At 55.5% G+C, this 13,047-nt stretch overlaps 2 protein-coding genes and 1 long non-coding RNA gene across 4 annotated transcripts in view; all 3 read right to left on the minus strand.

Moving 5' to 3' along the window:
• Positions 1–1,255: 1,255 nt before the first annotated feature.
• RCC1 (regulator of chromosome condensation 1) lies at positions 1,256–7,204 on the minus strand. The gene is made up of 10 exons (XM_082494175.1): positions 7,181–7,204; positions 6,337–6,421; positions 6,042–6,229; positions 5,581–5,760; positions 5,399–5,495; positions 4,685–4,807; positions 4,316–4,471; positions 3,829–3,948; positions 3,242–3,394; positions 1,256–2,623 (listed from the first exon to the last, which is right to left on the minus strand). The coding sequence occupies exons 2-10, from the start codon at positions 6,407–6,409 to the stop codon at positions 2,448–2,450; spliced, it is 1,266 nt and encodes a 421-aa protein (XP_082350301.1). The 5' UTR covers positions 6,410–6,421; positions 7,181–7,204; the 3' UTR covers positions 1,256–2,447.
• A 1,617-nt stretch (positions 7,205–8,821) lies between these two features.
• On the minus strand, positions 8,822–10,173 carry LOC309680550. Its single transcript, XR_014269958.1, has 2 exons — positions 10,121–10,173; positions 8,822–9,485 (listed from the first exon to the last, which is right to left on the minus strand). It is a non-coding gene; the product is annotated as an uncharacterized lncRNA (long non-coding RNA).
• Positions 10,174–11,244: 1,071 nt separating this feature from the next.
• The window catches only part of PHACTR4 (phosphatase and actin regulator 4), a 44,301-nt gene continuing 42,498 nt past the window's right edge, over positions 11,245–13,047 (minus strand). For both annotated transcript variants that reach the window (XM_082494068.1, XM_082494067.1), the window contains exons 12-13: positions 12,969–13,045; positions 11,245–12,369 (exon numbers count right to left, since the gene is read on the minus strand). In XM_082494068.1, coding sequence (XP_082350194.1) covers positions 12,354–12,369; positions 12,969–13,045 — 93 coding nt within the window. In that variant the 3' untranslated portion in view covers positions 11,245–12,353. The remainder of the gene's footprint in view (positions 12,370–12,968; positions 13,046–13,047) is intronic.

A 13,047-nucleotide genomic window follows, 5' to 3' on the forward strand; every position in this document is an offset into this window, starting at 1 on the left:
GAACACAAACCCGGTCTTTAGCGGTGGGTGGGAGGAGGGGATGCCTGCAGCACCCCCAGCCTCGTGCTAGACCCCCACCAGCTCCACGCTGAGGCTGTATCTCATGGCAAACCAAAGCTGTATGTCATTGCAGACCAAAGCTCGTCCTTCCCCAGCCCAAAAGATGTGGGAGCAGCGGAGGTGAGAGGCTGCGGCAGCCCGAGCTGCTCCTGGTACCCACCGACCACCTGCCCAAAGCCCACCCCCAAGCAGAGGGTCATTAAGGAAACTGCTCCCTCCCAAACTTTTTAAGGGTAAACAGACACCGGGAGGGGGCTCTGGTCACACCAGGATGCAGAAATTTGCTCGGTCAGTGCCGGGACACACACACATGTCGACAGAGCCGCCGTGAGTGCCCAGCCGGTGGCAGGGATGTGCCACGACACCTTCCAGCCACACCAGTGGGCTCAGCCATGTCTCTGGAGGCCCAAATATGCCAGGAATAGAGGTCCCAAGGGGACAGGAGGGGTCCCAAGGGGACCATCCCCTTTCCCTGTCCCACATCCCCCAGTCCAGTGGTCCAGCAGCCCCCAGCGCCTTCTCTTGCTGCCATCCTGCGGCCGTGTCCCACAACTGCACACGTGCACCCGCATACAGCAGCGGACGGAGCTGTGGCCACGCTGGGACCACAGCAGCACCCAAGGGTGGTCCCACACCCCTACAAAGCAAGCACCCATCTCAGCCTGTCACCAAGTGCCACGGCCACAGAGGACTGGCCCTACGCCGTGGTGGCCACAGCAGCCCCTTGCCCGGGGGTGGCAGGAGGCAGAGGTGTCCTCAGTGCATCCCCATCTCCCCTGGAAGCACCGGCCGAAGGGTGCTGAGCATCTGCTCAGCCCTGTGCTCCCCTCCCCACAGCCACCTCAGAGCAGATGCCAAAGCTCAGCTGGCGGCGCAGCTCCCGTGGGAGCTCGGGGACAGCAACGCTGCAGGATTTGTGGAGCGAGGTCACAGGAGGGGACACGAGGAGCCCCTCCTGAACTCAGCCGTGGTCCCAGAGCTGGCCTGTCCCACAGGAGGGCCGCCCACCCCTCCCAACCGCAGGAAAACCCAGGCTTTATCAAAACTCAGTTTATTCCAAATGTTAAAAGATTACAGTTTTCTTCCTCTCTTCATCAATTAATCAACCAAAATACTTTACATTTTCTTTTAAAAAAATTCAACCTACTCTGAGCCACCCCCTCCCCTCCCCGCCCCTGCCCCGCACACACCTCCCACTTCCCCCCTATTGCTATAACTTAACTGGTAAAATTTAATCTTCGCAGACCCCCTTTCTCAGTCCAGGTACCTGGAAGGCAGCACGGAAAGAGAAGATGGGACAAGCCGGGCGCACAGAGCGAGACCAGTTTGGAGCGAGACCAGAGGCTATAGGGAGGGAGTCCCGTTGTTTCGAGCGATTCGATGCATAGCTGGGTTTTGGTTGTCTTCTCAGCAAGGCCCTAACAGCAAATGAAGCTCCTTCCTCAGCAAAGGAAAGAGGAAAAAATTACAAGAACAAAGTCCCCACCCGTGGGATGGATTTTGTTGGGTTTCCGAAGTCAATGGGAAAGAGCAAGAACGGCTGAGACTGCAAAAAGCAGCGCTGGAGGCGGCCGCTGCAGGCAGGAGGGAGCGGGGGAACCGGCTCCCGACCTCACTGCCTGGGGGATTTTGGCTCAGATAAGGAAGCGGTGATGGGTGGGAGGCAGGAGCCCCCACTTTTCCAGCAGCCACAGCTCCGTACATAGCGCAGGATGGGCATCATCCAGCAGTGTTTCCCCCTTGCAGGCTCCCAGCTGCCCGGGAGCATCTCCCCACAGCAGCTACAAGCGTTGGGTGCAGGAGAGAGCTCCGCCAGAGAGTTTCTGCTGGACTGAGCTCTCCCCTGGAACGAGCCCCGAGGGGGTTTGGTGGGTGGCAGCAGACAAATCCAAGTCAAGAGGTAAAAGATGTTCAGGTTAAGGGGACGGGGGGAGCACCCAAAGACTCGGGGAATGTGAGGATCTCAGAAAGCCCAATGCCCAAACCCTTTCGTGTAGTGAAGAACGAGGCCCTCAGCTTTGCCAGGCCAGGAAATATTAAAAAAAAAAAAAAAAAAAAAAAAAAAGACAAACAAGAAGTGGAAAACTCATCCAGCCACAGCACTGAGATCAGTTTAGGACCAAGCTAACCCAGGGGGAGCTGACAGAGCACCAAGCACCACGGGAAGACAGACATGTGCTTGCAGGGAGAAACGACGAGCATCCCTGAAGAGCCCTGCTCCAGCCACGCAGACGCTGCCGGGGCCCGGCTCCGGGAGTCTCCCACCCTCCCCACCGCCACCGGTGGGAGACCAGAGATGGAAACCGATCGTCCGACCTGGGCGGAAGGTGGGGGTGTGTGCACGGGTCCCGTGATCCCGCTGGGCTCGGCTGTGCGGCATCGTTTCATCAACTCTGCTCCTTGTCCTTGACCAGCAGCACCGTGTGTTGGCCACCACTGGACACGGCTAGGACGGTGCGGTTTTCCAGCTGCTTGCCCGTCATCTCCACAGGGCTCCAGACGTCGTCCTCCTCCCCTGTGCCCAGCTGGTAGTTGGTGCCCATACCCCAGGCAAACGCTCGTCCTGAAATAGAGGTGACAGCAAATTTTGACTTCAAAGTGGCAGCAGGATGGGGTGGGATGGGGCCCCAGCAGCCGAACCCATGGGGACGTTGCACCCGGGCAGGGGGATGAGCGATGGGTGCCTGAGACGCAGGCAGGAGGAAGAGGAGCAGCGCTTGGCAACTCAAAGAGGCGTTTCATCACACAACCAAGGCAGCATTTTTCCCCCAGAGAATAAACCAGAGCCATCAGCCCACCACAAGCCCTCCGTCCCACAGCCGTGGGCTGCAGATGCTGCGCACGAGCACGCACGGCACCAAAGCACGCAGGTCTCGCAGCAGCGGAGTTCAGGGTGCGTAGAAGGGACCGGCAGGCCAACAACCCCATCCCGGTCAACACCCTGTTAGGAGCCTTGTTGCCAATGGCCCACAAAAATATTTGAGCAGCTGCTGCCCAGCTGCCCCCAAGCCGGGTGCATAATCAGCGCCAGGACCTGGCTCCAGTCCCGACCCAGCCAGCAGTGTGCGATGAGGTTGTGTGGGGCCACCCAGATCCAGGGGGGAAGAAGGATGGATGGATGAGGGGTGGGGAAAGTAGCTAGGGTGGTGTTCCCAAGCCCACGGAGGCCTGTGGCACTCACCATCACTGCTGACGGCATAGCCGACTGATGCACCGCACGCAACAGAAGAGATGCTGGGGAGCTCCGGGATGACTGTGGGCGTGCTTTTCTCCTCTGCCCCCGCTCCGAGGCCCAGCCGACCGTACTCGGCCCTGCCCAGGCTGTAGGCTTTACCTGGAGCAGGACAGACACACAGGAGAGGTTATGCGGGGGGGCAGAAGCCTGCAGCAGGCCACAGACAGACGCTCTCCCCCTGGTTTGGCTCCTGGAGAAGCATCGCTCCCCGCTACCACACCCTAGATCCCAACCAGGAGGTGCAGGGTGGGACAGAGACCATCGAGCTTCCCAAAATCCATAGGGTGGGTGCCTGGACAGACTACTGAGCCTGTGAGAGCAGAGTTCACAAGTGACTGTGGGTTCCGGTCATCCTCCCCTGCCCTCTGCGGCAAATTCATTCCACCCTTGTTGCCTTGAACAGCGAGGACTTGGAGGGCTCCACAGCACGTCACCCTCACCCCAACACCTCTCCAGCCGGGATGAGGGCTATGGGAGTCCCACCCTGTCCCACTCTGTGTGACTCCCAGCCCACCCTTCCCGCTGGCACTCACCCTCCGAGTCGACGCACACCGTGTGGTGCTGCCCACCGGAGAACCCGACCCAGGACTTGGTGGAGTTCTTGAAGCACGTCAGGTTCTGCGGGGAGAAGCAGGGCTCGGTGCCCTGGGTCCCTGTGGGGTAGGATGCAAAAACCCAGGCAGATCAGGTCGGCGTGCACGGACAGCCCAGGCCTGGCACCGGCACTGAGCCATCCACCCTGGGGCTCACCCCACCAGAGACTAACACAGCCGCCCCAAGCCCACAAAATCAAATTTCTGCTCAAACCCACCGGCTGCAGGAGCTGACACCTAAACCCTGAGCTATGCAGGCTGACCCCCACCCCAATTTCCAGCTCTGGTGTGTCCAGCAAGTGCTCGGTGTTCGGGATCCGGGGTACCCGGCTGCATCTCCCCACCAGGCCAGGGGAGCACGGGACCAGGGAGTCTGCAGCCAGACCAAAGCAGGCAGGAGACGTGGGGGGGCATAAGTGAAGCTCACCCAGCTGGTGGTAGTTGGAGAGGCCAAATCCATAGATGTGTCCCTCCTGCGTGACGGCAAAAGTGAAGTAAGCCCCACAAAAGGCATCCTGGAAGCGCATTTTGCCTCTGTTGCCTTTGCCTCTGACAGGGACCCGCTGGGGGACCAGCAGGCGCTCTGGGGGCAGGAGACAAGGTGTCATAGGAGGACCAATGATTTACACCCTTTTCTTCCCCCCTTAGATTCAGCTCAATGAATTCAAGCAACAGATTTACACACAAGCCCTCGAGCAGCAGGGGAAGAGACAGGGTCTCTTTGCTCCTCTGCAAAGTGCAGAGCTGGGGCCGAAGGACACAGCACCGCACGTCTCTGAGCACCAAAGCAACTCACGCAGCCCTTTCCTTCCTCCTCGGTTGGCAAAGAGCGCTGGCACTCGCCCCAGCTGGCCCTGCTCGCCGCAGCCGCACGTGAAGAGGTCACCATCCACCGTCAGCATCACTAAGTGGTCGTTCCCTGGGAGGAGATGAGAAGAGCGAAGCAGGAGTCACGCTCCAGGAACCCAGCAAGACCCAGGGGCTGAGATCCCACATATAAACCCCAGCTGTCCCAGCTTTCTAGAATTCAGTGGGGATACCTTGACAGCAGCTTCTGGCACAACTTAAAACACGAGGATCTCCCTCTTCCTGATCCCAGTTCCCCATCTGAAACTCCAAAGAAGTTTCTCTGGGACGGTTTGGGGGACAGATCCCCCCCAACCTCACCTGGCCCCTAGACAAGTTCAGCAGCTGCTCTGCCCAGCTTCCCCAAGTTTAGAGAAGAGGGCGAGCGCTGTGACCCTGCGGAGTCAAGGTCAGGGCACTCTTGTAAGGCATTTTACATCAGAACGGGTCAAATATTAACAGTATTGTTGGGGCTAGAAGAGATACAAGGTCTGTTCTCTCAAGAGCCAAATGAGAGCAAGCACAGCCTTGTACCTGGCTCGGAGCAGCCAAGGGGGAGGAAAAGGACATGGACCTTCTGGACCTTCACCTCCTCCCCAGGGTTGCAAAAGCTTCATGCACCAGCCCGATCCCACACCAACGCACACCCCAGGACCTTGCTCACCTGAGACAATTTTAACGATGGGTGCACTGAGCTGGAGCAGCACAGGAATGGAGCTCGTCTTCATGGGCTCCAGCAAGCCAATCACCCCATTGTTATCCTGGGTGGAGAGACAGACACGGGGACGTGAGTCACAGAGGCAGCAACCATCAGGAGAGCTTCCAGTATCTGAGAAATCAACATACCCGGAAAGAGCCCCAGACAAACACCCTGCCGTCCTCCGTCAGCGCAGCCGTGTGGCTGTCCCCTGCAGAGACCTGCACCACCTTTTCTGGCAGATCCACCAGCCCCGGTGTGGTCTCCGACCCTTCTGCAGAGGTGTCACGCCCGAGGGCGCCTTCATCGTTGCAGCCAAAGGTGTAGATCTGCAGATAGAACGCAAGACGGTCAGGATCGGACCCAGAAAGGCAACAGGTTGAGTGTGAATCCAGGGCACAGAGACTCACCAGGCTGAATTGTCCCTTTGACCCCCTAAAATTTTGTGGTCTGTGGCACAGAGACCATGCTTAACCCCGGAGCTGGAGTGAGCTACATGTCTGGGCAGAGCAGGGTCCGATTCAGACCCCCCTGCTCCAGGACATGTCCCTGAGCTTGCAGGGAAGCATGGCTCAGCCTCCCCATCTTCCCCCCTCGCCACTGCACTCACTTTTCCCGTCTGGCTGAGGCACACTGTGTGCATCCCTCCGGCTTCCACCTGCACCATCATCTCCGGCAGCGGCACCAGGGCCGGCTTCTTCCTCTCCATCACGTCCTCCCCCAGGCCCAGCTGGCCGACATCCCCCTGCCCCAGCGTCAGCACCAGGCCGGGCTGGACGCAATGGGACGAGTGGCAGACTACAGGGCAGAAAAATAACATATATAATATACAGTGGGGGAAAACCCCTTCCATTAAAGGTGGTCCCCAGGAACAGGGAGGGAAAACTCCCAGGGATTTTTCTTACCTTTAACCTTCTTCCTTCCAGGAGAGTCTTCTTCTGGCCCCGGGCTCTTCTTCGCAGTGCGTTTCCCTGGCATAGTGCCTTGGATCTGAACACCAAAGACACCCTGTTAGGGGCTTTGCTGGAGCCCAACAGCGTGGCTGTCAGTTCTTTGGGATCTTTTCCTCCCTCTCTCTGCTTTAAAATCACCTCAGATCACCTGAGAGGCTGGTAACGGAATGAGGATTTGAGCACAGATCTCCCGCTTTGGAAAAATGTAGTCTTGTGGTTTTGTTTTTTTTTTTTTTTTTTTCCTTGAGTGTTTCATTCACGGTCCCCACTCTCAGGCGACCCTGAAGCCCCTCCACCCTCCCCTGGGGGTCACGACAGCGCGGGGAATGCCGCCAGGCCAGGCCGGGGAGAGCCCCAACCCCCCGCCTGCCCTCCCCCCGCATTCCACACCCCACGCAGGAACACGGCCCCGCGGGAGGGGGTTAGGAATCGTGTCCCCCCGCTGCCAGGGACCGAGCCGTGGCGCCGGGCGGCGTGTCCCGGCCCCACGGACCCGCGTGGGCCTGGCTCCCCGAGCCCCCCCCCCTCCCTTTCTCTCGACCCCCCTTCCCGCCGTTTGAATTCCGCGCCTCACGTGGGGCCGGCGCAGGCCCGAGGCCCGGCCCGGCCTTCCCTCCCGCCGGCTGCCGCTCGCTGTGGCCACCGGGCGCACCGAGGGCGGGCCGGGGCTCGGTAGGCACACCCGACCCCCCCCCCCCCCCCCCCCCCCCCCCCGCCCCATCCCCTCCCGGCTTCTCCTCTCCCCGTTCTCCCACCACCTCACCCCGCCGCCCCCGGGGCCGCGCCGCGCTCTCACCTCCGCTCCGCCGCCCGCTGCCGCGCGCCCTCAGCGCGCATGCGCGGCGGCGGCGGGAGGGGAGGCCCAGCGCCGGCCGTTCGCCCCGGCACAGCGCCCCCTGCCGGCCGGAGGACCGAACAGCCACCTCCCCCCTCCCAGAGCCCAGCGCGGGTCGGGGGAAACACCGACCCCAAAACTGAAGGTATTTAACCCAAGGAGAGACTAATCGAGCGCCCATAACGAAGCATGACAAAGAGTATTAACACAATCCGGCGGGCGCACGCTCTCGGGTCTGGCAGCCAGGGCCACGGCAGAGATGCTGCCCAGCAAAGCTTGTTCTTGAGCTATTTGATGAACTTATAATTTATTATACAAACTTACGATTTTAACAGGTCGCCCAGAGAGGTGGGAGATGCCCCATCCCTGGAAACACTCCAGGTCAGGTTGGACGGGGCTCTGAGCAACCCGGTCCCGTTGAAGATGTCCCGGCTCCTTGGAGCAGGTGACCTTTGGAGGTCCCTTCCGACCCAAACCAGTCTACGATTTAACTCATTTACCCCTAATTCGATCTGTTTGGATTGGTTTGCATAAAAGCAACAAGTTTGGTGACACACACGCATCGGTTGTGGGTCAGCAACAGAGACAACAAGGAAGTTTCAGCAGGTTTCCCAGTTGCAGTCAGCGCTCAACCACGACTTTGTCCATTTTAATTTATTTTTGGCATTTGTGCCTGCCTAATGTTGCAAGGTTCCAGGACTTTGTTTATTTGAAAACTGGCGTTATTTGTCATCACAGATTCATCCTTACAACCGGACTCCTTAAGAGTTCCAAGGACTCCCTCAGAGTGCAGTTATTGGAGTTTTGGAACTTTTTGGTCCTCCTAATTATTACCATTAGCTTAAGATAAAGCCAAAAGCTTCGGCTTCCTGCAGGGGCTCACCAGTTGGGGGCAGATCCTGCTACCACAGGGTTCCCCCCCATTGCAGCTCTCCATCCTCATCTTTGTTATAGACCACTCCACCTTTCCACCACCCCACTGCTTTATCTGGAAAGCCCACTTTTATTCTGCCACTCCAGTGGCCCAGGTGACCAGAAAACCCTTCCAGAGGGGGACAACCCTGGTTTATCGGAGGAACAATCCGGGCATGGGTCCTTACACATCCATCACCTGACCCTTCGGCTTTCAGGTGGGGCACAGACAGAACATCCAGCCAACTGCTGCACGCTGGCAGTTGGTAACTCATTAATCAGTGTTGTAACCTTTGATTTAAGCATAACCACCACAGAAGCTGCTGATGGCATCAGCATTGTTCATTATTTTGCTGAGCTGCCGTTCCCCCCCAGCAGCACACCCAGGGTACAGACCACAGCAACCATTCCGGGTCTGACCTTTAAGGGCTGTATAAAGGTTTATCTGCCAGGAGATGATCATAAACTACACTGAAGGTATTGCCTGCTCCAAATCCAGCTCGAGCAGTTAATAAGACGGGTTTGAAAGGGGTTTCTGCACCTTTCACCATCACACTCCAGAGAGTCCACACAATTATCCCACAGGAATCCCACTTCTGACTCCAAGTGAGGGGCACCAACAGGAGCACCTGCGATTTCTTTCATATTCCAGCACTAACCGATCCATCACTCACAAAGAAACACACCAAGCAATGAAAATAAAGTTTATTTAGTTCTCTACTGCACCTAGATGCAGGTTTACAATCAATATTTTGGGGTCTTATTTCAGGTATCACAGATGTACAAATTACTGCCCTTGCTCCCGTACTATAAGCCACCCCTCCAGTATTTGTTTCCCCCAGAATGTCCTCAACATGCTGGAGCGGTGTTGGGTGGATTGATGTCCTCCTGGCAGTTGGCGCCAAGTCCGAATCTACACCGACAGCACGTGGCTTTTTTTCTTACACCCCGGGCTCTCACCCTCTGAGAGGACCCCCAAGGCAGCCCCCTCCCTCTGTGTCAGGCCAGTTAAGAGTCCTACTCGTGACTTTGCAGCGCCTTTTGGGGCCGTACATGCCAAATTCACCACAGCCCCATGGCTCTACCGGCCTTCCCTGTGGGCAGCTCAGCCCCAGGTTTCACTGTACCAAAATTCAGCAACCACCACAACCCAGCACGTGACCAGGCCTTTTCTTCTGATACATGGGGCTCTTCCAGCCCATTCCAATCTCTGTGGCTACATTTTGGCATGAACTGAACCTTAGCTATCACCTTTATTTATTATTCCGGGCAGTACTCTCCATATACTTACACTCTCCCACTAGACACGCGGATAGTTTTCTCTCAGCATTTAATCACAATCTGTCCCCAGTATCTGTAATAATTTAGAAGAGAAAAATAAAATTAGGAAAGTTTACCAGTCGGCAAGAAGCACATATCACACACCTGATGACCAGTTTAAGTCCAGCCATTTCCCCAGTCCTAGCCAAATGTGACATGTGCCTACCACGTGCCCTCCCCAGTATCACCCCAGTGCTCCACGTTAATGACATGTTCTTCTTTACCGGGGATAAAGGGCCCGCTGGGACCGATTAACGCGCAAGAAAGGGCAGTTAAAGGGGTCTAAGACTTGTTGACTTTCCGCTATGTTTGTTTCTGCTTTCCCCAGTTCCCATATGGCACAAAGAATGCCTCAAAGCTGATCAATCGTTCACTTCCACTTCCCTAAAGATTTGTTATTGCTCTTCCTTAAGAGGATTCAGGAATCCGCCTCTTTCCCCCGTCCATCCAGAGGCCAACAAATCCAGAGAAACTAGGGAACGCCTAACCGAGCTTTCGCTTTAAAAAAAATGCTTATAAAACCTACATCGGCATAAAATTACTTCAATCCGATCCAACTTAGTTTCCGTAAAGCCACTGAGCAATAGCTCAAGGTTATTAAAAGCATAAAATTAACCGTCAAACTACGCACAGCCAACAATGAGACGATATTAATGCAATATTACTCACCTTCCAAACCAGTGCTCCGCTCGCTTCAAACTTTTTTAATTTTAGAACTGGAAATAGAAAAGATAATGCATTGTAAGTAATTGCTCAGTTTCTCCTTTCACCCCGCCCCAACCGTGCAGAGCGGCACATGTCTCCCCGCCCACCCACCGCCCCGAAGCCATTTTGGGTGGGAAAGCTGTTTCCTGCATGGTTTATCTCCCCCGTCACGGCCCGAGGGCTCGGGGAAGCAGTAGGAATATGCAGGCTGCAGGCCCGAGGCCCGGCTTGTTCTCCAACGTCGTGGAAAGGGACTGTACGTCAGCGGCCCGAAGGCCTACGCTCCCGTGCGCCACAGGGACAGAGCCGAGAGAGAGCGACTTCTCCGGATATCCACGTTGGGTAGATGTTTGAAAAAAGGCGGAAGAGTTAGAAGGCCGCGGCCCCGCCGCCCCATCGCACTCACCTGCAGCCACCATCGCCGCCCGCCGAGAAAGAGGCCGAGCGCTGCAGCGTCGGGGTATTTATAGAGCCGCCGGTGGGCGGGGCCAAGAGGCGCATGCGCCTCTATTAAGGGGCGGGGCAAAACGGCGCGTGCGCAGCAGCCAGGGAAGGGCCTCCGCTGGGGCAGGAGGCGGCGATTGGCGCACGCGCAGTGGGGAGGCGGGAATTGCGCGCGCCGCCGCTGAGGGGCGGCCATGGCGGCGTGACACACCCTCACCCCCCACCCTTCCCCAGGCATTTAAAACACGAGCACGGATGCACAGTTTTTCTTAAAAAAAAAAAATTTCCTAAAATACTTTTATTCAATAATTAAAATCTGTTGATGAGGAGACTGATATACAATGCAATGATTTAGTCTACAGGCTGTACAGGGGGAAGCTGTGAGGGGAGACTCCCCGCCATCTCCCGGGGCAGGGCATGGCGGCGGGGCCGGGGCAGGCCGGGGGGGCCCGGCCCGGTGTTGGCACAGCACGGAGGGACCGGGGGCAGAGCCAGGCCCACCCCGAGCAGGTCTGTGAACAAGGCAAGTCCTTTTCTCCGTTCCACGCCCCCGCCATGCTCCCTTCTTCCCCTCAAGTGGCATCTCACAGGGGTTAGGTTCGTGCATGATAAGAGCAGTGGCCAATAACAGATCTTTTTAAAAAAAAAAAAAAAAACACATTTAGGAAGAACCAATATGAGATCATGCTCAGAAGAGAAAGAGTATCTTTTTAAGGTCACTTTTTAAACCTCGTCTTCCCCTCCCTTCCACCCACACAGTGAAATTATCAAGTTTCCAGTAAGCTTAGCTGTAAAACTGAGAAAAGGCAAGTTTCACCCTGATTTGGGAGAGTAAAAAACATCTGAGAGGAAGCCACAATAAAAAAAATTGACTACTCTCACAGCTTCCCCAAATTAAAAAAGTTTTAAAAAGGCAACAGTCATTTCCTGGTTCTGTAATTTGTTAAACGAGCCTAGATATTTCAAGACAGGATCTGTTAACATCACAGCGAGTGTGAGAGAATGGGGAGGGAATGTTTTATACATTTAAGTTCTGGGTTTTGTTTTTCTTCCTCTTTTTTTTTTTTTTTTTTTTTTTTTACAAAAAGATGCAGCATATGTTAATATCTATACAATTCCCTTCCAGGACAACAAACCGTTGGTCAGTAGTGATTCAGGACATTAAGGACACGACAGAGACGCAAGCAAAACCAAAAAATGACGAGCCGCATGTCAGTTGTCTGCCAGGTCAGCATCTGCGCAGGGTCCTCTGTACACAGCTAATATACACACGTGCTTCCTAGCACGTCCGCTCTCCATTCCTCAGCTTTCCAACACTAGAGCTGCCTTTTTTTTTTTTTCTCTCCCCCTCCTCTAGGTAAAGGAGGAGGAAACGAAGGAGTTGCATCCCCAAAAGGAGTATGTACAGCTGAGAACTGGGCCTGTCCGGGCTGAGAAAGGGAGCTGGGGAACGAACCGTTCATTCACATGTGCATGGTCTCCTGGCAGGGATGCTGGCGCCAGAGCAGAGGCGTATTGCTGAGTCGTGCGAGGTATAGTGTTCAGTTCCAGCCTGATGGCACTCGAGACGTGTTTGTTCCAGTGAAATGCTACATTCAGACAGGATTCCCCTTCCCTGGCCGAAAGCCCTTTTCTGGATGTGTTTTGAAGGCAAACCTTGGAAGAGCCGAGGTTCCACCCTCGCTGTATTGCCTCGGAGAGGGACGCAGAAAACTTCCAGTCCTCTTGGGTCTCTTGCTCCCTTCTTGGAAGATTATGGTCGATGATACCTAAAAGCCAAGTGAAAAATCCAAGTGTCACCCTTGGAACTGGGGTTAAATGGTTACCAAAGCACTACAGATGGCCCAAAAGAGTAAACAGAATTATCTCTGAACTCTCAGCCCTCCGTGAAGCTGTTAACGTCAAACAATTTCACCTCTGCCTTAGAAAGCTCTTGTGCTCAGCAAACACTCATCTTAGCAACTGGGCGGGGAAATCACTTAGGCCATGATCCACAGGTTACTTCATAGATAATATCCGAGCTAACTACCAAGGTGTTTTTGTTGGTTGTGGCTCCTTCTGTACACGTCTCTAGCCCCAGAAAAGCACGCTCCAGCTGCAAGGTCACACTGGTTTCAGATACACCTCAAACCAGTCACTGGTTCCTTTGAGTTTCCAGGATGGAAGCCCCAGTTTAACGAAGAACAACCCACTTCATGTCTGGTATTCCTCCAGTCACCCAACACCACCAAGGCAGAAAGGGACATTTAATCTGCAACTACTGTACCAGTCATTTTTTTAACGTTTTAATGGTTTGCCTTTCAGCACTACCCCTGCAGCACAGCTCTCCCGACAAGACTGTAACTCTAAGCGAGGGATGTGTTCTCACCTTGTGAACTGCTTGCTGTCCTCGTGGACTTCCATTTCACAGCTCTTAAACTCATTCAGCTCCTTACGGATAGCAGCCT

The sequence above is a fragment of the Vanellus vanellus genome (genome assembly GCF_965231255.1).
Source record: "Vanellus vanellus genome assembly, chromosome: 22".
In the NCBI taxonomy this organism is placed as follows: domain Eukaryota; kingdom Metazoa; phylum Chordata; class Aves; order Charadriiformes; family Charadriidae; genus Vanellus; species Vanellus vanellus.

Excerpts from the sequence above, each read along its gene's own strand:
- RCC1 (XM_082494175.1), bottom strand. The coding sequence starts at position 6,409 with ATGCCAGGGAAACGCACTGCGAAGAAGAGCCCGGGGCCAGAAGAAGAC. Across the intron at positions 4,808-5,398 it reads CATCGTTAAAATTGTCTCAG|GGAACGACCACTTAGTGATG; the intron begins GTGAGCAAGGTC and ends ATCTCCTCCCAG. Across the intron at positions 3,949-4,315 it reads CTCCAACTACCACCAGCTGG|GGACCCAGGGCACCGAGCCC; the intron begins GTGAGCTTCACT and ends CCTACCCCACAG.